Source organism: Callionymus lyra, chromosome 4 (genome assembly GCF_982586985.1).
Source record: "Callionymus lyra chromosome 4, fCalLyr1.hap1.1, whole genome shotgun sequence".
Taxonomy (NCBI): domain Eukaryota; kingdom Metazoa; phylum Chordata; class Actinopteri; order Syngnathiformes; family Callionymidae; genus Callionymus; species Callionymus lyra.
Window position 1 is genome coordinate 22,828,347 of NC_141821.1, and position 20,605 is coordinate 22,848,951.

The following is a 20,605-nucleotide window of genomic DNA, read 5'->3' on the forward strand; positions in this document are numbered from 1 at the left end:
TTTTTTAAATTAATTTGATATACAATTTGTTACTATCATTTGTATCATTTTAATATTTTTTCCCTAAAGCTATTCTAAATAAATGAATAAAAAATATATATATTAAATCGTAATAATTAGTTTATTCTTGCCTAATTTTGTTAATTACCTCTAATACATATTGAATTTATTATTTTTGCTGCTTATTTTAAAACATCCATCAGGTTTTTGTTTTTTTTAATGGACTTTTGGTGAAAACAAAAGTGGCAAATAACATCATTAGGCATAAAAGGACTCATTTTGGCACTACTGATGGTCTGATGATGCTTCATGAATCAGTGTCATTATTTTCAGAGTCCACTAGATGGCGGTCTCTGCACTATTTTCCTTTGTTTTGAACAACTGTTCTAATAAAAAATCACATTATAGGCGCTATATAAATAGAGATTATTATTATTATTTTTTTTTTTTAACTGGTGGCGCCACCTACTGACCTCTGGACAACATGACACTGCTTCATGAAGCTTCATCAGCACACCACTACCTCTGACATGTTAATCTCAAAGATCATAGCAGGAATTTGAGAAGAAGAAAAAAACACTTAAGTGAGGAGCTGCAGCTTTATTTGGGAACACTGTGAATAAAATACTGAGTAGAATTTCACTTCATATAATAGACAGATTTACTAATTCAGTAAGTCTGATTGTTCGAGGGTTTGTATCATTCAGAATTTATTCTGGCTACTCAAAAAGGTATTCCAACGTTCAACCTAATCTTTAACAATGGTTCCCTCAGGTCTAACAAACATGATCCTGAGTGGTTCAGTCGGTGATGTAGATGGTGGTGAATCTCTCCAGGAGGCTGATGTCCTTCTCCAGCTGGTCCAGCTGATTCTCCAGCTCCTCCTTGCGCTTCTGCCGCACCATGGTGCAGATGATGAAGGGCAGACGCTGGTACTCGTGGTGCAGAGTGGACCAGTTTTTCTTTAGACCCTGGATCAAGAAGAATGATGAAAGATCAGTTTCAAACTTGATTCTAAAATAAAGAATTGGTATGTATGACATTCTAGACGCCAATTATTTGAAGAATCTCTCACTCTTTTGTGAATAATTTGAGATCAATATCTGGCACATTATGACACTTGCTGCTCAGTTGAACTCATTACTCAGCCTTATTATATGTCTTTGTGTGTAAGCTTGAACATATTGAGTTTTTTTTTATATTTAAAATCAATTTTAACATCATTCATCTATATTTATTTAATATTTTTGTTTTGTATTTTTATTTTGTACGTTATTCATATTTAAATTTTTTTTGATTGTTTAATATTTCAATGTAATTTAATCATTTGTTATATTATTTTTTATTTTAAGTAATAGTTATATTGATAGTGAAGATTCCTGAAGCCATTTCCGATTCCTATATACAAACAGAGTAGGTACTGCCCTCTGTTTAAAAATGATGTGAGGTTTCAACAGACAAGATAAAGCAGAGAGTGACATCTAGTGGACTCCAACAAACCAGGACACAGCTTCATGAAGCTTCATCAACCCATCACTAGATAGCCAGATTACTATCACAGTACGGGACTTCAGGTACCTCTAAAATGGCCTCCTTCTCTTCTTTAGACAGGTGTTTGGATGCCGCCGCCTCCTTCCTTCTCAGCTCCTCCTCGTACTCCTCCTGAGCCTTCTCATATTCACCCTTACGCTTCACCAGGTAGACGGGGACGGCTCCGTAATCCTGTTCATCAAAAGACTCCATTAATCTTCTCCGGCCTTGCGTCCTTACAAGAGACACTACATCTGATAGTGACAACACAATTTTACACGTTTTAGTGAAAACAAAATTGCCGCAATGTCAACAAAAGGCTTCCACATTGTCTACCAAAAGAAACATTCTATTGTAAATTAGATGGGTGGGACGTTACATTTCCTCCTGGGCTATTTTGTAGGAAAAAGCTACTATAATGGACCAACAAAGAATTGAACATGTTGGGAAAACTTAAAAAAATAAAATAAAATAAAATAAAATAAAATAAAAATAAAATAAAAACATTCTACAATAAACAATAGTTTTAGTTCAATTCTATATTATTCATTTTCAACTTAATTTTATTAAATTATTCTCAAGAACAAAACATGGTACATTTTATATATTAAACAATAATAAAATAAAAATGCAAAAATAGAGGGTAATAGTTGATTGCGTATACATTTAATTTTTAAAGGATTATATAAAAAGACAAAATATGAAACCAATGCCCATAGAAAAGACAAATAAAAAAGCTTTTCAACTAAAGATCTAACAAATGAAATGCAGAAATTAACTATCAGAAGTTAACTAGCAGAAGTGAACTAGTACACACAACTAGTAAAACTAGTATAATTACTGGATAAGCATGAAAAACATGTTTGAATGGTCAGTTTTATAGTATTATTTTGACCTCATGGGATTTTCTAAAAAGAGTCTAAGGGCCCAGATATGTATTAGACATCAACGTTTGATCAAAACTACTAACAAAGACAATGATAGCTCCATCTTTCTGTCTCTCTACACCATATGTGTCAAACTCAAGGCCCGCGGGCCAAATGTGGCCCGCCATGTGATTTTATGTGGCCCGCCTGCCTTACCTTATATATCTTATTTAGTGCACCACATGCAAGGCTGTGTGCAGCCATTTTTATTTAATTGTAAAATGCTACATCACACATGTTTTTAGCAGCTCACAATTGTTGGTTTTATAGTAGTTATGCCCCCTCTCAAGTAATAAATTCAAAGTCATTTAACATTAAGGAGTAGTTAGATTTATTTTACATTAGCTTACATTTAGTTACATTTATAAGTTACATCTGGCCCTTTGAGGGGAGCCATTATGATGATGTGGCCCCTGGTGAAAACCAGTTTTACACCCCTGCTCTACACTCTCTGTTATTAATGGATGAGCGAAGGTTTAGTTTTGATCCTTCTACCTTCTTCTTCTTGTAGCTGCGAGCCTGCATGGCTCTGTACATGGTCCGGGGCACGACTATAGTGTTGGTTTTGATGAAGTTTGTGCCGCTTTGGATGCCCATGATTGGTTTCTCCTTCCTCCCCGGCACTGGAGGCTTCCTGAGAACGTGGATACGCTGACCCTCCACAAGAGTGTCTGAGGCGAGGAAACAGTAGCAACCGTGTGAGAGACAACATCATCTTCACATTGTTTTTCGTGTGAGAAACTCACTTCCAGGCAGTTTCGGCTCCTTCGAATGCTTTTTGAGGAATTTATCGGGAGACGGGGCGTCGACTTTCAACGGTCCCATCGTTTTCATTGGACTTTTACTCAGCCGGGTTTCCTCGAGGACTTGAGGCCGGTACTTGGACATGTACCTTCAACCACACAGAGAACCAAAATATACGTTTACCACAAAATAAGATTAAAACTCAATACCTGGTCGAACGGTTTTCTTTTTGGCTCTAAACTCTTAATTCAACATTACAACCTTTTCCTAATCTCTTGGCGTTACAACAGAAAGTCTTTCACTTTAAATGGGTTAGGTGTGAAATTTCCTACGGAGCCTCATTTTTTCTGTGACTGTTGTGAGGAACAGTGGAGTCAAAATAAAGAGGAGCCATGGAAAAAGGGGTCTAACAACTGAACTTACAAGTTCCAACTAGAAACAAAAAAAACAATTGTAAAAATGCCATAAAAAGAAAAGAAAACAATCTGGAATATTTTGTATATTATTTCATTTCATAGACTTTTATTTAAATATAACTTGAAAAATAACTTAAAAAAATATTGTTATAATATTTATTATTACATTATTAATGAATAATCAATTTATTCTTTTAAAGTCTTTAAGAATTCACTCAAAAATACTTAGTTTAGGTCATATTCACCTACTTAAAAGACAAAACTGGTTATCAAAATTAACAAAATTGCTTATATACAGTGGTGTTAGTTTATTGTATTAAGAAATTATTTTAGAAACTGTATAAGCACATTTTTTTCCACATTAAATTACATTTTAAACAAGTGATTCAGGCTTTGTTTTATTTTAATATCATAAACTAAGACAGTTGGCCTTTTTAAATTATAATAGGATAAACATACTTGTTGGATTTCAGTTTCTTAAGTTTAGCTCAGAGGTCATGTCATCACTAATCTCACTCTCCACAGCTAAACCTTCAGCCAAACTATTACATCAGACTCTACCTTGGTGGTTTTTCATAAAACTCTTCTTCTTCCGAGTCCATTCTAGTTTTGAATCACTGAACAGGATCCTCGTCCTAAAATGTATTTTTGAGAGGATTATAATTTTAAACAGGTGCGTGAGGCGACCAGACGTCTTCCAAATTCAGATGATGCTTCTAATTTTAGATGTACTCTTATAAATTGAACATCAAAGGTAAGTGGAGAAATATAACTATGTGAAATAAGTTGACATCAAAGGACGCATCAAGATGTTTTTTTAAAGACAGTGATGACGTCATAAGATTTAAGATAAAGTGGATTGAAAGATGATTTGGTTTTTAAAATCCGTGAAAAATACACGCCGGCAACAGAAAAGCTTTAATTGAATTGATGTAAAATGTTTTGTAGAAGTGCAATTAGATTAATTGCTGAATTAATATTGACTTTATTGTTGTCTTAATGTTTTATTCCTCAGTTTCCCTATTTTCTGGTGGTTTGTTCTGGGTCCACTTCGTGTTCACAAAAGATACTTGAACCAGAACGAATCCATTTTCTTAAATTGCACAGGATTTGACATAACTCCACAAAAAACTAAGCAACATTTTTAAGCCTTTGTTACCATAATCCATATTTCAGAATAAAGTATAGTTGAAACAGCTGCCTACATTTTTTTTACAATCTTACATTTTTTTTAATAACTGTAAATAAACTCTATTTAAAAGAAGATAACATTAATAATGAACTTCAATATTTACCACAGTGTTGACTCTGAAACGTCATCTTCCTCCTCTACTAGATATTGGTACACGCTTTCTTGTTGGAATAAGTTGCCTTCAGACATGCTGCCTTCGAAAAAGTACAATAAATAAGTTCACAGACAAACAAAATTGAGGGACTTTTTTTTGAAGAGAGCGAACAAGTCCCGTGTGATTTGTTAGTTTACCCGTTGCTAAGAGACTGTTGCGTTCAAGAGCAGTCAGAAAGAATAACATCGGGGAAAATACACGTTTGCTTTTTAGCCTACAAACATCTCTCTCGATATCAATACATGTTAATTAAAGTTAAAAGCAAACTAAAAAAATGTTTCCAGTTTAATGTGTATTTCATTTGCATAGTAGCCGTTTTAATAAATGCAAAATTCTGCTTTGCGGTTGTAGAAAAATGAAATAAAAAGAATAAACAATTCTGCCATCAAAAAACGAATCAAAAATCAAAACAATTGAATAGCTTAAAGTTATTACCATTAAAAAATGACAGCCACGCTTTCTATCACTCCGGATGTGACGTCATCTACATGAGTCCCAGGTTTGTTTACAAATGATAAGAAAGACATGTGCCTTGTTGATCGTTTTAAGCAACTTAAAATGAGGTTTTGTTAAGAAACCCGGAACTTCTTGATATTACACACAAGCCTTAGTTTGGGAAAACTTTAAAATACATGTTGTAAGTAACAATTCCTTATTTTGGAAGTTGATTTATGCGTAACATTTATAGATATATTGCTTTCGCTTAGATGTAGGACGATCACGTGTGCATAGCTATGCATATCGCAAATACACAAATACTGCATTTAAACAACAACCATATGTTAGAAGTTAACATTAATTTTTCATTTATTTTCATCAGGTGAACTGTATCCTCTTCTAAATGGCTTCATTAAGTGCCAGACTGGTGGCAATGAGGGCAGCTAGATGTTTCCACAATTCATTTTTAAAATCAAAGTCATGTTTTTCAACACATGTTGCTGCCCCAAGACTCAACCGAGACAGGAATATTGTCCTCATGGGTCCACCGGGATCTGGGAAGACGACTGTGGGGAAGATAGTGGCTCAAAGGCTAGGACTTCCTGTCGTTGACATCGACGACGATGTCTTGGAAACGACATGGAAGATGCCAGTCTCAGCCAAGTTGGCCTCAGTGGGCGGTGAGCGTTTCCTGGAGGAGGAAGGTCAAGTTCTGTGCAACTTCTCTGTCTCTGGATGTGTCGTCTCCCTTACTGGATCCAACCCTCTTCACACTGAAACCATGGAGCAGCTCAGACAGACGGGATTTGTTGTGTATTTGGATGTAGACAGTGAGGACATCATGCAAAGACTATCCAGGATGAAAGTGAATAGAATAGTGGGACAAGAGGCAGGGGTCTCCATGAAGGACATCCTACTCTACCGGAAGCAGTTTTATGAGAAATGGCTTGATATCCGGGTGTTGTGTGGAAAGGCAGACACTGTGGAAGACGTGGCAGAGAAGGTGTTGAAGTCTGTGGAGAGATATGAATCTGAAGAGACGTACGTGTCAACCAGATGTGAAGGACCAACTTGTAGAAAAACCTACTTTAGTGACGTCGTTGTGGAAGGTCTAGCTCCAGACGGAGGTCTCTACGTTCCCCAAAACAGCTTCCCGAGGATTGACAGCGGTGAATGGCTGAGACTGGCGGAGATGCCGTACCCTGAACAGGCCTTGGTGATACTTGAAAAGTGCATCCATCCGAAGGAAATAACTCCAACTGATCTAAGGGAGATGGTGTTTAAAGCATATGGGTCCAACTTTGCCAGCGAGGCCATCGCACCTGTCAAACACCTGATTGGAGCTCAGTACGTCCAGGAGCTTTTTCATGGACCCACTGCATCCTTCAAGGATCTGGCCCTGCAGCTCATGCCGCAGCTTTTCGCGTATTGTCTCCCACCCACGTGCAACTATCTCATCCTAGTGGCCACATCCGGAGACACAGGAAGCGCAGTGCTCAGCGGCTTCGGGAGCCTCCGTGGTGTCGACAGACACAAAACAGGAGTTCTGGTGTTTTTCCCGGAGGAAGGCGTGAGCGAGATCCAGAAGATCCAGATGAAGAGCTTCAACGAGGGGAACGCCAGGGCTGTCAGCGTGAAGTCGGACTTTGACTTCTGTCAGAGGTCGATCAAAAGGATGTTTGGAGAGTCCGGGCTGACGGGTCACCTCGCTGTCGAGTATGGGACAGTCCTCAGCACCGCCAACTCCATCAACTGGGCACGTTTGCTACCACAGGTCAGTAGATGATGAGGAACTTGAAGATGGTTTTGGATTTTTTTTTAGCTCTACCACAATTTGAAATTGATTTGCAGTTCACTTGATATTGCATCACTACAACTCAACACCATTCTGCTGACAATAATGAGCTTAGAGGCTAGAAAAGTAACAGCTGCCAACATTTTTTCAATTTTTATTCTAAATGACTGTCAAACTGTTCTATTAAAAAACTAATTAATTGTGATATTTAAATTAAAAATATGTTTAATGTAACACATATTGTCTTTGTAAATAATAACAATTGTTCCTATATATATGTATTTATTTTTAAATATATACAACATTTGCCATATAACTAGTAATAATAAATAAAGGTTTTAAGAATTTTTTTGTATACTTAGCATATTAGCAAACTCTCTCATACTGTCATAAAAAATGATATTAATAGTTTATTTATTGGGAGAGTTAATTGAGTTTCCAATCTTAACAAAATATACATCTATAGGTATAGGAAGTTGTGAATTTAAACTCATAATGTCTCTGCAGCTAACACTGTTAGCCACTATATTAGCTAGCAGGTTTGCAATTTAGTTTATTGCATTTTACATGACATTAAGAAGATATAACTTAATATTTACAGTTCTATTATGTGTTACAGAGAGGAAATGTTTGGCTTAATGGTCACTGTCCAACTACAGCAAATACATCAATGCAAGAGAAGTAAAGAGCCATAATAATAATGATAATAATTGTAATTATATAAAACATTTCAGATGTTTAGTGTCTAAGGGGGTTTACATAAAAACAAACATGATTCATATTGAAATGGAACAGTAGATTGAAAAGAACACAATAGTAATGACAATAAGATAAAACACAAGATGTATTTGGTTTAGTTAGTAAAATACTATATTAGAATTGATCAATTAAAATACAGTGAAAGCCCATTAGTTAATCCTGTCATTAGTTAGAAGGCGACATAACACAAAAAGCCATTCTATAAAGGTGTGTTTTAAAAAGTAATTGAAAATCAGATACAGACCTAATTTTAAATCTTTATAGTTTAAAACAGTATTTAAATGCAAGATCTAGCTGGAGCAGGAAATGACATCAACTTTGAGTCACTTCATCGTATTAATATTTCTGGAACTCTGGCCCCCCACAGGTGGTATATCACTCCACAGCCTACCTCCAGCTCTGCAGAGATGGTGTGATCCAGTTCGGGGATCCCGTCGACGTCTCCATCCCGACAGGTAACTTCGGTAATGCTTTGTCGGCTTTTTACGCCAAGCAGATGGGCGTCCCTGTTAGAAAAATCATCTGCTCCTCCAACCACAACTGCATCATCTCTGACTTCATCAACACGGGCAGTTACGACCTGAGGGGGCGCCGTCTCATGACCTCTCACTCACCTGCGATAGACATTCTCAAGTCCTCAAACCTGGAGCGACTCATCCACCACATCTCAGACGGCGACGGACGCCTGGTTCGATCTCTGTACACCAGTTTAGATCGAAACCAACATTTCCAGCTGCCGGAGTCTCTGCTTGGGAAGGTACGTCGGGAGGTGAGCGCCGGTTGGTGCTCCGAGGACGACTGCCTGTCCGCCATCCACGGCGTCCACTCACAGACGGGCTACATCATGGACACGCACACGGCCGTGGCGAAGGTGGTGAGCGACAGGCTGCAGGACGGCTCCTGCCCCGTGGTGCTCTGCTCCACCGCTCACTATGGAAAGTTTGCCCCCGCTGTGTTGGAAGCTCTCAAATCCCAGAAGGTTCCAGAAGATCCCGTGGAACAGCTGACCGTGTTGCAGTCAGCTGCATCCGGACCGGAGCCTCACCGGAACATGATGAAATGTCTGGAGCAGAGAAGCAGGCGCAGACACACGGCATGTGAAGCAGATTATGAAACTCTGGTGGAAGAAGTGGAGCGAATGATACAAGACTCTTTTCTGAGAGTCATGTGACTTGAAAGAAAGTGCTGGATCTTCTCCTGAGAAAATAAAAATCGAACCATTAAGAGCTAATAATGCAGTAAGATTGAATGATTATTTTATTTGTGAAATTTTAGAGTGAATAAAAGCGCTTTTATTCAACTTCAATATATGTTTTGCTTTAAAATGACTTTTGTTTTTGTCTTTATCGATTATTCTATTTTGACACATTGTTAGGTTTTTAGCATCAGGTCATCCACTGTGTTCTGTCTTCCTTCATTCACTCTTATCCTCTTAACCTCCGTAAATCCCACCGGATGTCTTCAACTGTCTCTCAAATTGTCTTTTCTCTCTACGTGTCCATTACTTTCTTTCCAAATGTCTCAGCAAGTTCTTCTGATACACTCATTTTTGGTTCTTTCTAGTAAGCACCAGCATTTTTGACTTCCTGACTCTCTAAACCAGGGGTCTCAAATTCAACTGTTTACTTTGATCCAAATTGTATTTATATATATATTTTTTAATATTTGTTTACAATATTTATAGTACAATGTGCTGGTTCCATCGTAACTACATAATCACGGCTACAGAATATCATCTCACTGGCCGAATAATGGCCTGTGAGCCCCAAGTTTGCTCATTTGTCTTTATCAGTATTCAATTTAAACTTTTGATTTGTCTTTATTTCAGGAGCAGAGTGAAAAGCATGTATTTTCTTATTTTTATTTTTCACTGAACAGATTCTTTGTTAATTATAGTTGATCATCGTCTTTGCTTATAATAATAATTATTTATAAAATTCTATAACAGTTTTAAGTACAAGGTGTATCCATAAAATCTAATAAAGTTTCGTTCGTATCATGTTTTCATTGGAAAAGCAGATTGCATAACTTAAAATAAACATATTCAGATCATTTAAACAACAGCAACTCCGTTCATCCACAGTCGTTATCAGGTGAGATTTGTTTTGCGGTCCAGTCTGACAGTTCTGACTAAAAATACATCTCTTTACTGTCACTGAAGTCTGAAACATTCTCTCTGGTGGATGAATTGAAGCCCCAGAGAATATCTGGTTTATATTTAGAGTTGTGAAGACACTACACCCACCCACTTCACCACTAGATGTCAGTGTTCCTCATCAATTTTAAGATTAGGATTCTGAACGTGGTACTTTATGGAATACCACTAGAGCCACAATTCGAAAAATACATACGGGAAAATAAAAGTGTATATATATTTATTTACATTTATTTGTGTACTTTTATTTCTGTTCATGTTTTCCTCCTTTTTGTATTTAAATACATTTCTGTATTTTACTTAAAATATTTTTTAAATCCATATTTATATATTCCAAACTGCTCTCCCGGTGACATATTTAACACGTAATATATTGAAGAACGGTTCAAACGCTTTCTTCTGATGCAATAAAGTCTCTCTCTGTTCAAGAGCAGCGTCCATTATGCTGCAGGTTCACATTAAGGAGATGGGAACAGGCTGGTACCTGCAATTATCTGTGCTCGTCCAGCCGTGCACCCGTTGCTTGTGAGCAACAGCTGGCTCAGCCTCCCTCCTCCTCGCCAAGCTGCATCATTCTCCCTCTTCCTCGCCACGTCTGCCAGCAGGCGTGATGAATAAGAGTGAGGCGAGGACGGAAAGGACAAGATCACTTTCTTCCTCCAGATGAAAATGTTCATCTCAATATCGTAGGTGTGGAGATAGATGGTCGGAAACTAGTTTGAGAAGATAAAGGATCGTAAATATCTTCTCTCACTCCTGTAGATGTTTTTAGAACCTCATTTTACAGATCTGATAGAACCTGTTTTTTATTTGTACATTTATTTTCATGATCTAAAATATTGTCTTTATTTTTTATGATTTTAATGGTGGTGCTTGTAAACAGACGGTCTGTCGCTGTATTAAATCACCTAACTATTGTTAGCAAATAATGCTAGTAATGGATTGACGAGGCTTCATGATACAGTATCATCTGTATCGGGATGTATTCCTTAAATCTGAAAGGCCACTAGATGGCACTGTCTGTTTGAAAATGATGCCAGATTTAATTCAAATAGTAAATCCCTAGTGATGGATTGATGAGGCTTCATGATACAGTATCAGCTGTATCATGATGCACTTCCTTAAATCTGAAAGGCCACTAGATGGCACTCGCATTTCAAATGAATTGAAATAGTAAATCACTAGTGATGGGTTGATGAGACATCATGATACAGCATCAGTTGTTTGATGATGTATCATGATGCAGTGTCTTGATTTTAAAAGGCCACTTTCAAGACACTGTATCATGATACAGCATCAAACAACTGATGCTGTATCATGCTGTCTCATCAACCCATCACTAATCAAAACTAATGATTCTAAATAAAAGACCACTAGATGTACTAAAATAAACTGTATGATGATACCTCATCAACTGTTTCACGAGGCCTCATCAACCCACCACTACATATTATTAGTGATGGCCTGAAGAAGCTACATGAAGCAGTGTCATTATTTTCAGAGTCCACTAGATGGCACTCTGCAGTATTTTCCTTTGTTTTTGAACAACTATTCTAATGAAACATAACATCCTTTTTAAACTGATGGCGCCACCTACTGACTTCTAAACAACATGACACTGCTTCATTAGCACATTAATACTTATTAGTATTGTTTTAAGCAGTTTATTGGGACAGGAGGAGGCAATAGTGTTCCGGAACTCGTTTGAACAGCACACACTATGGCAATAAGATTTGGCATTAAAATTCTCTTTCAATAGTCCTTGAAAAGGAATGTGGATCTATTCAAATCCTCTATTTCTAAGCCTGTTGTAAACATGTTTTTGTGAGAATACAAACGTTAAGTTAAGAAAACCTTCATGTTGGAGGTATTTATCATAAAGCGGTCTTGTCTTTAACAAACTGTGGAGCTCTAATCTTGACCATCATTTTACCCTTACACCTTTTCTTTCTGTAGTGATGAGTTGATAAAGCCCATAGATTGTACTGTCTCCTTTATAATCTAATAGTTTCAACAGCTACATTTTTAAACCTCACATTGTTTGTTTTTTTAACTCGTATGGACTATTGTAACAGTTTAATTTGGTGTTTAAACAAGAAGGAGCTGTCTCGCCTGCAGTTACAGTTTTTTTGGATTGCATAAACACTCAAATCAAAAGTCGTACACAAATTATAAAAACCTTATACTCATAACCAGTTTAGCACAACTATAAACACAATCTCAGCTTCACACTTCTTTTGCAAATGACTGCACACAGTAAATTGCAAAACACTAAACACACTTATATACATTAGACACAGATGCATATCATGATGTCACTTCCTTTCAAATTCCAAAGCACTGACTTTCAAATGACCTCACTCATGATCCAATTGGTTAAACACAACCCTCAAATGCACCAACACATGATTGCTTAATTGTAGAGACACCAATCAGGTTCAAGCACTACAAAAAGGCAGCAGGTGAGTTCACCTGTCCACTACAACAGTGGAACGAGTAAGTGTTTATTTTTTAATTTTTTTTATTTATTTATTATGCATAGTACTGTTGTAGCATGATTTAGATAAATAAATTATATTTCCATCACTCTTCAGCATTGGTCTTGTTTTGTATTTAGGGAATTGTTAGTAATGAATATTTTTACTTTCTCTGTGTAGTTCACTTACATTACTCAAATAATTAAGGAGTAGAATAATAGTATAATAGTAAAAGTGTTTTAGGTTAAGCACAGCAGTGTGTTACTGGTCCAGACAGAATTAAGTCACATGGAAACACACACGTGTGTGTTTCCATGTGGTAACAAATAATCATTTTTATAAAGTAGTGTATAGTTTTTAATCTAATTTTGAATTTTTGAAAAAACGGGCCTTATTTTCGAAATCGTGCTTCAGCAACTTAAAAAAAACTGTGATACAAAACTCTGCAGAGAATTCTGTGCTGCTCTAGTAGAAGAACTCACATTTTCCCGATCCTGAGAACTCTTCACTGGCTGCCAGTTTCTTTCAGGATCAATTTTGAAATTCTGGTTCTGACTTTCAGATCTATACATGGTCAGGCTCCTCCTTACATCAGTGATCTGATCCAGACTTACAGCCCAGCTCGGGCTCTTAGGTCTGTGGATCAGAATCTCCTTCCAGGCTGTTGCTCCTAAGCTTTGAAACGATCTTGATGGAGTTTACTGACTGAAGAAACATCTTATGTCCTTTTTATTTGTGCAGGAATTTTCCTAATTTTCTAGGACTCCTGTGTTTGTCTCTATGTTATCTTGGTCTTTTAGAGTTTTCAAATCTGTAGATTTTGTTAACTGTGTATTGCTCTTAAATGACCCTGGTCTGTGACAGGCGCTTTAGAAATAAAACTTACTTACTTACTGATCTCTAAAACATAAAAAAAGTATTCCTCAAAACTAGACACTGCTTCATCAGAACTACTGGTGTTGTTATGAAATTCAGTTTAGTGACTTTAAACCACTGGTAGAACACAATATATAGTAGGAAATACAAGCAATAAATTAAATATATTTCAAAATAAATTAAAAGAATAAACGTATATTAATATTACATTGATTAAAATGGAATGGAAATAAAATCAAGTAGAAGTGGAAATCATCAATAAGATTAGAAATGTCCGACTGGTACAACTAATTCATCAGTAGTCAAGGGTCATTCGTCTTGTCGAAATATCCTGTTTGACCTTCCAGATGTCATTAAAGTTGAATGATGCTCACACGTTTAACACATGTACAGGTGAATCTGTTTTTTATTTAAGAGAAAACCACTGCTTCTCTGCTTTCAAATGGTTTTATTTTAGAATATTTGGGTGACGGTTCTTCATACATGTCAATGTTGGCAAAACAATGTAGGGTCTATAGAAACCTCGCTTTTTATTACCCTTTGTATAGAATAGTAACATTTTAAATCTTATTAAAACAGACTTGTTTCCTGCAAATGAACACACGACACACACAAAGCACATCCATCATCTATTGTACGTCACTAAAGTAACGTCTGACAAGAGCTGAACCTCTTTTGTAACGCACGCAAGTGTGTCGTTACTTTACATCTTCCTACAAACAAGGGCCTGAATGAAGACCCTCCGGCTGGACAGTCTTCGATAAGCGAGCAGACAAAGCAGACCTAATTCAAGGTGAAGACAATAACGTCAGGGGCCCGGGGAATAGATTACATTTAACCTCCGTGCCTCGCCGTGACCACCAGCCTTCTCTCCGTGATGGAGGCTCGACAATCCATTTCTCACTCACAGGATGAGAAATCAATGACCCCGAGATGCTTCTGTGTGAAATGAGATATGAGTTCGGTCACAGGGGAATCTGCGGGGCTTTGAGTGACAGGTGACGGACAGGGGTTAACTACAGGGGAAGGCAGGCGAGCTGAAACCGTAATATCGGCGCTGGCTTTTTTAAAAAGAAGGGATATAAAGGTTGAAACGTTGTCGGGATCATGTCTGACCATCCGTGTTCTTGTAGCTGACCTCTAAACCTCCAGTCTTCTTTTCACCAGGAGTGTTTTTGTGCGACTTGCATGAGCGAGTTTCTTCTCTTTTCATGGCCACATCTATACCAGCCAGTCCTGTTTAACATCCCAACATAGAGCTGTATTTTAGCTTCTCACACACTCTTATTTTAATTAATCATCTGCAAAGTGAGTCCATCATGTCCATGGTCTGCCTGTGGATTAATCATTAATATAAGATTATTGTTATTACTGTGCATTAAAAAATAAATTGATGGTTTACATTCAAGTTATTTTTTATAATTGTTTCAGTTTTAGAATTTTTGCAAGGTTTTCATTATAGTAATTCAAATAAGGTAAATATTCATAGATTTAAAAAAAGATTTATTTATTGTAATTGTTATAACTTGGATCTATAATTGAACTGATGGTAAAACATAAATTAATAAAGATATATATAAAACGGATAATACATACGTATTCATTGTTTTGCTGTTGAGTTGTTGTTTTGATGAAAAAATAAAACAATATTGGACTTAAACTTAATACTCTTTATGTTTATATTATAATATAATCTGTTTATCATTATTATTATTTTTCTATAATCTGCCCTGTTAAGTTTAATTTTCTTTCTATTCAATGTGAGACACATTTCAACACAATGGAATGAATAAAGTGTTATCTTATCTTATCTTGAAATAAAAACATAAAGAGGAATATAAAAAAAGAAGTAACCTTCAAATGAATTCTGTCCAGAAGCAGCTTTAGTATATTAGGCAGTGTTAACATTCACTACATTTTTTAAATTTAAATATATATTCTTTGACATTTTATATTTAACCATCATCATAAGAAATAGAGCGAAACCATATATATTCATTCAACTATAATAAACACTAAAACAATATATAAAAAAGATTAAAATAAAGAAAAGAAGAATATACCTGCAATTACAAAAATTCTAAATAGAAGATACAAGAAAATCCAACTATATAAAACCATGTGTAAAGATTTTGATTTAGAAACTTTGGATACTGGATAACTAGTCGTTTTTTATTTTTCAATTCAATGGACTATTGAAGGTTTTAACACATGAATGAAAGCGTACTTACTAATTAAACGCTTGAGATAACTTTTTTGATATAAAACATGTTTTTGATTTTGCTACATGATCCTTTTTTGTACATTTACTCACCTAATGAGTGATTAACATTATATATACTGTAGATAGATAGATAGACTCTACTGTATACGAACAGTAGTTTCCTCTTTTTATTATAAGTATACAATTTGTGGATACTTTATTATGGCAATTAACAACTTACATTAAAGGAAACCAAAGAATGTCTGAAACGAAAGGGTAAAAATAAACTTAAAAAATGGAGGAAATATAAAGGATGAAAAAATATTCTCTTGAAAAATATGTCAAAAACATTTATCATTTCCCCGTCACTAGATTTGAAAGGCCTAGATGAATGTTCAACCATGAAGAAATACCTTTTTTTGAAGAGCCTGAAAGCTGAAAAGATAAAAAATACAATACAGTGATCTATGATGTTGCAGCATTGAATTAAAAAATGTCTTTTTCCACTTTTACAACAACTTCATCTCCGCATAAAAAGTATAATTTCAGTCTTAAAAGAAGCTCAACTAACGAATACCTCGACTTGTGGGTTGTTGTAGCTCTCTCCTTCCTCAACAACTGATTGAGATAAACAACAAACAACAACATCTCAGCCAAACTCACTGACAAACTCAGCGTCTGTGTGACAGTCGGAGATCACGTCTTCCCTCAGGCGGGAAATCAGCGAGCAGGTGACGACACCTGCATGAGAGATGAGGAAGGAAGCGGAACCATCTGTGGTGTGACTGTCAATCACCTCGAACATCGAATGACAACATTTCGCTCTGACGTCACAAACACAACCATCTGCAGAGATTGACTCTCCCGGACCAAATTTTTGTCCAGCGCTTTAACAATCAAAAACAATACATGGTTAAAATGTATACTTTAAAAGTTCAAGACTCATAAGACAAACACAGAGGTCCCAGAAAATCAGGAAAAAGCTGCACAAATAAGAATGTCTTAAGATGTTTCTTGAAGGAGTCAGTAGATCATCAAACACAGAGGGAGAGGAAGATCCAAAGCTTAGGAGCAACAGCCTGGAAGGATTTCTCTCCTCTGGTCCAGAATTGTGTTCAGGAACCATCAGTAGATTCTGATCCACAGACCTCAGAGCCCGAGCTGGGGTGTAAGGCTGGATCAGATCTCTGATGTAATCAGGAGTCTGACCAGGAATAGTTCTGAAAGTAAGAACCAGAATTTTAAAGTTGATCCTAAAAGAAACTGGCAGCCAGTGAAGAGTTTTAAGGTCCGGAGAAATGTGAGTTCTTCTACTAGAGCAGGTCAGAATTCTCGCTGCAGAGTTTTGTATCAACTGCAGGCGAGACAGCTCCTTCTTGTTTAGACATGAAAATAAACTGTACTGACTCAACCCAGGAGCAATAACCAGAGTTTCAGTTTTGTCCACATTTGGCTGCAAAGTGTTTGATTTCTAGCAAACAGTTGACTAAGCTTCTCAGCCGCTGTAGCTCAGTTGGTTTAAAAGAGCAGTAGAGCTGGATGTCATCAGCAAAAATGTGGTAAGAAACATCAGGAAATCTCTGAATGATTTTACCCAGGGGAATCAAGTACAGCAAAAATAATAAAGGACCCAAAACAGAACCTTGAGGGACTCCACATAACAGATCCGCTGATTCAGACCTAATTTGATTGGCAGATACACTGAAACTGCACCCAGGAAGGTTAGATGAGAACCACTGTAACACAGACCCAGACAGTCCCACTTCATCCCTCAGTCTTCTCAGCAGGATCTGGTGATCAACTGTGTCAAAGGCTGAGAACAGATCCAAGAGAGACAGAACAGTGTAAATGCAGGAGCTCAGTTCCATTTCTGACTAAAAACAATTCATGGGTGTTGCCCCCTGCCCTCAACCCTAACCCTTAAGTCGGTCTGGACAGAGTGATGATAAGAGACTTGGTCCTGCATGGAGAACACAAAAATGAACGGACAATTTAACCCTTGCGTTATCTCGGGGTCATGGTGAACCAAGGGCCGGAAAAAACAAGTTTGTTTTTGGTATCCTTTGTGTTGTCTCTGGGTTGAGGTGAACAACATTTTTTTCAGGGCTCCGGGTCACCTTTACCCGCAATGGTTGATTTTCTACAGAGACACGTTAAATCCTGGTACTGTTGTGGAGGTCAAAATACATTATTATATTGTAAATAAGATATTTTCAAACAACCTGTTATCATTAATCCTCTGTCAACAATACTATTGCACTATTGCTTTAATAAAAAAACATTTGTATCGATTTGTACCAAGAAAATAGGAAAGAAAATTCAAGCATCAGGCTCTCAGAATCATTTTCTAGATGATCATTGGACCACATGATTAGAGGCAAAGGGCTGCATGTGGCCCCCGGGCGGAACCCTGTTGACCTTTTGATTGTGCTTTATGTTGTCAATTTGCTCATATTTAAAAAGTCTCTGCAAACATGATTCTTTATTCACTAGAGCTCATGCTGAGGATTCAAATCCGCTACAATTCTGTACATTTCAGTTGTTTCATCAATGATTCAGGGTCTTGGAGCTTGTTTGGGAAGGTTTGGAAGATTTCCAAGGAGTTTTTTTCCCCCACATGTTTTTATATTGACCATTCATGGCAGCCCCGGCTTGCTGTCACCCTCCGTCACGCCTGTCTTCACTTGCTCTGTTTTCAGGGCGTGCAGCCTGCAGGCCACATCGAGTGACGTGCCCACTCCACATACACCCTTCCTTTGCTCAGGAGAGAGCTTGAAAAATACCGCAATCGAGAGAGAAAATTAAAAAAATTCGCTTCGTCGCAGTGGAAGAACTAATGCAGGTTGATTTGTTAGCAACTAGCCAAGCTAGCAAGTCTGTCAATTAGTTTGAACATTGGAATAACAAAAATATCTTAAAGATAGGTGCTTGGGTGTCCAATTCTGTTAATATAGGGATGCATTTGATGAAGTAAAAAAATGAACAGAGATCTCATTACGTATTTTAAAATAGGAAAACCTTTTTCCGTATTTAGAAATGGCATCAAAAATTTGTTTCAGCAACACAGTAATATTGAATCACTCAAATGTTGTTGTTTTAATCATTTTTACATGCAATTTAGTTCAGTCAATTCTTTAGGAAATAAGTGTCATGGTGTGCCCGTTGACAAACTGTAGTCCTGTCCAGGGTGTCCCCCGCCTCTCTTCAGAAGAAGCTAGGATAGAATGGATGGATGGACTCCAAAAGGTAATTAGCAGCAGGAAATGGAAGGATGGATAATATTCAATAAATGTCTACTTCCTGTTTCCTTTACGGTCTATGACAAGTGGAAGTAAAACCGTTTCTTTCTGGGTGTTGCTACATTGTTGAGGTAGTGAAACCCGGTCAAAAGATGGAGCACCTTAATGGAAAATTGTAAGTGAATTATGGTGACTTGGTAAATCTCTGTAGAGAAACTACGGGAGCAACTCATGACAAATTTAAGGAAAGGTTTGAGGGAGTTAGAATGACTCACTCAACTAGTAACTCATAAATAGAGTTACACAGATATGTGTAATCATTTTTACATGCAATTTAGTTCAGTCAATTCTTGGCGGAAATGAGTGTCATGGTGTGCCCGTTGACAAACTGGAGTCCTGTCCAGGGTGTCCCCCGCCTCTCGCCAGAAGAAGCTAGGATAGAATGGATGGATGGACCCCAAAATGTAATAAGCAGCAGGAAATGGAAGGATGGATAATATTCATATGTAGAGAAGAAAGGAGATTACAATCTCAATATATACATTGTTTAATGTATATATACATATATATATAGTCTCAAGTCTGAGGCAGAAGAAATCTATCTCAAAAAAATAAATCAACTAAGAACATATTTTTTTAAAAGGCCATAAGTGTGTAGTATAGATATTGTTGGAGGAAAGACTTGTTTTTGTTTAAGACCTTGGCTCCAAACAGGGGTTTATGTAATGTCACAGCGTTACATAATATTAAGAAAAGAAAAGAATACTAGAATCAAGCGCTTTGTTCTATAAATGAAATTCAAGGGAAATCTGCTAGAAAATGAAAATATGTTGTGCCAATTGTCCATATTCTGTTTAAAAAAAATAAAACATTTTAAATTATTTTTAAATGATTGTGTTTTCCACGAAACTTCCCGTTAGATCAACTGGAATTGAGTACGACAGATGTTTTAAGCGCTCGTGAAACGGGCTGAACTCAAACGGCACCGGTATCGTAGAACAACCTGGCGCGCTCGTGTGTGTGTGTGCGCGCTCGTGTGCGTGTGTGTCAACGCTCCACCATGCGCGGCTGTGATTGGCAGGAGAATCGTCCAAAGGCGGATCACTGGCGCGTCTTCCTTCAGTCCTATGAGCTGAAGGAGAAGAAGCTGCTCCACGACTTGTTGTGGTTCTGCAAGAGGGCGGACTGCGTTTTTTTTGTCACCCGAGTGAGGATCTCTCTCCGACTCCTCCGAAGACCTAAACATCACCACAGCAGTCCTGCTTTTTTACTCCTCCTTCCCTGGACCCAGTCTATGGAGGAGGGAGGAGAGAGCTTGGAGGAGGAGAACATCAACAAGCTGCGGAAGAAAAAAATCCTCGCATCTCTGAGCCCAGAAACATCTCCCAAGTAAAGCCGCGATGCTTTAGTCCCCAGGATCCTCCATCGAGATGGACGTTTTCCGGCTGCTGCTGTTCGTGGGCTCCGTGGTGGGATCGAGCCCCAGACGCGGGGAATGGTCGCGGGATGCGGCGGAGGAGACGCGCCGCTGGCGGCCGGCGCATCTCCGCGCGCCTCCTCCTCCTCCCGCCGCGGAGAACATGGAGGAGCTTCTCCCGCGGGTGGTCACCGCGTTTCTGCACACCGGCGACACGAGCGCCCTGAGGCACGCCAACTGCTCCCGCGGGTTCGAGCTCACGTCCCTGCGGGGGAGGTCGCCGC

General features: G+C 37.7%; 3 protein-coding genes across 6 annotated transcripts in view; 2 read left to right on the plus strand and 1 right to left on the minus strand.

Moving 5' to 3' along the window:
- Positions 1–585: 585 nt before the first annotated feature.
- Positions 586–5,067, minus strand: enkur (enkurin, TRPC channel interacting protein). Of its 2 annotated transcripts, none has more exons than XM_087788128.1 (5): positions 4,912–5,067; positions 3,203–3,348; positions 2,952–3,127; positions 1,579–1,722; positions 586–971 (listed from the first exon to the last, which is right to left on the minus strand). In XM_087788128.1, exons 1-5 carry the CDS (start codon positions 4,995–4,997, stop codon positions 801–803), a joined length of 723 nt encoding a protein of 240 aa, XP_087644254.1. In that variant the 5' UTR covers positions 4,998–5,067; the 3' UTR covers positions 586–800. The 2 variants fall into 2 exon arrangements, with proteins under 2 accessions (XP_087644254.1, XP_087644255.1); XM_087788129.1 differs by lacking the exon at positions 4,912–5,067 and adding an exon at positions 4,178–4,292.
- A 393-nt stretch (positions 5,068–5,460) lies between these two features.
- The window catches only part of thnsl1 (threonine synthase like 1), a 258,025-nt gene continuing 242,880 nt past the window's right edge, over positions 5,461–20,605 (plus strand). The window contains exons 1-3 of one of the 2 annotated variants that reach the window (XM_087789254.1): positions 5,461–5,599; positions 5,783–7,174; positions 8,322–8,711. In XM_087789254.1, coding sequence (XP_087645380.1) covers positions 5,804–7,174; positions 8,322–8,711 — 1,761 coding nt within the window. In that variant the 5' untranslated portion in view covers positions 5,461–5,599; positions 5,783–5,803. Of the gene's footprint in view, positions 5,600–5,782; positions 7,175–8,321; positions 9,501–20,605 lie in introns of those variants that run through there. The other variant, XM_087789253.1, reaches the window with a different exon arrangement.
- The window catches only part of gpr158a (G protein-coupled receptor 158a), a 78,963-nt gene continuing 78,467 nt past the window's right edge, over positions 20,110–20,605 (plus strand). The window contains exon 1 of one of the 2 annotated variants that reach the window (XM_087789238.1): positions 20,110–20,605. This exon is cut by the window's right edge and continues 550 nt beyond it. In XM_087789238.1, coding sequence (XP_087645364.1) covers positions 20,335–20,605 — 271 coding nt within the window. In that variant the 5' untranslated portion in view covers positions 20,110–20,334. The other variant, XM_087789239.1, reaches the window with a different exon arrangement.

Coding starts and splice junctions, on each gene's coding strand:
- enkur (XM_087788128.1), bottom strand. CDS start 4,997: ATGTCTGAAGGCAACTTATTCCAACAAGAAAGCGTGTACCAATATCTA. Junction 3,128..3,202: donor GGAGCCGAAACTGCCTGGAA/GTGAGTTTCTCA, acceptor TCCTCGCCTCAG/ACACTCTTGTGGAGGGTCAG. Junction 972..1,578: donor AGAAGGAGGCCATTTTAGAG/GTACCTGAAGTC, acceptor TTCTTGATCCAG/GGTCTAAAGAAAAACTGGTC.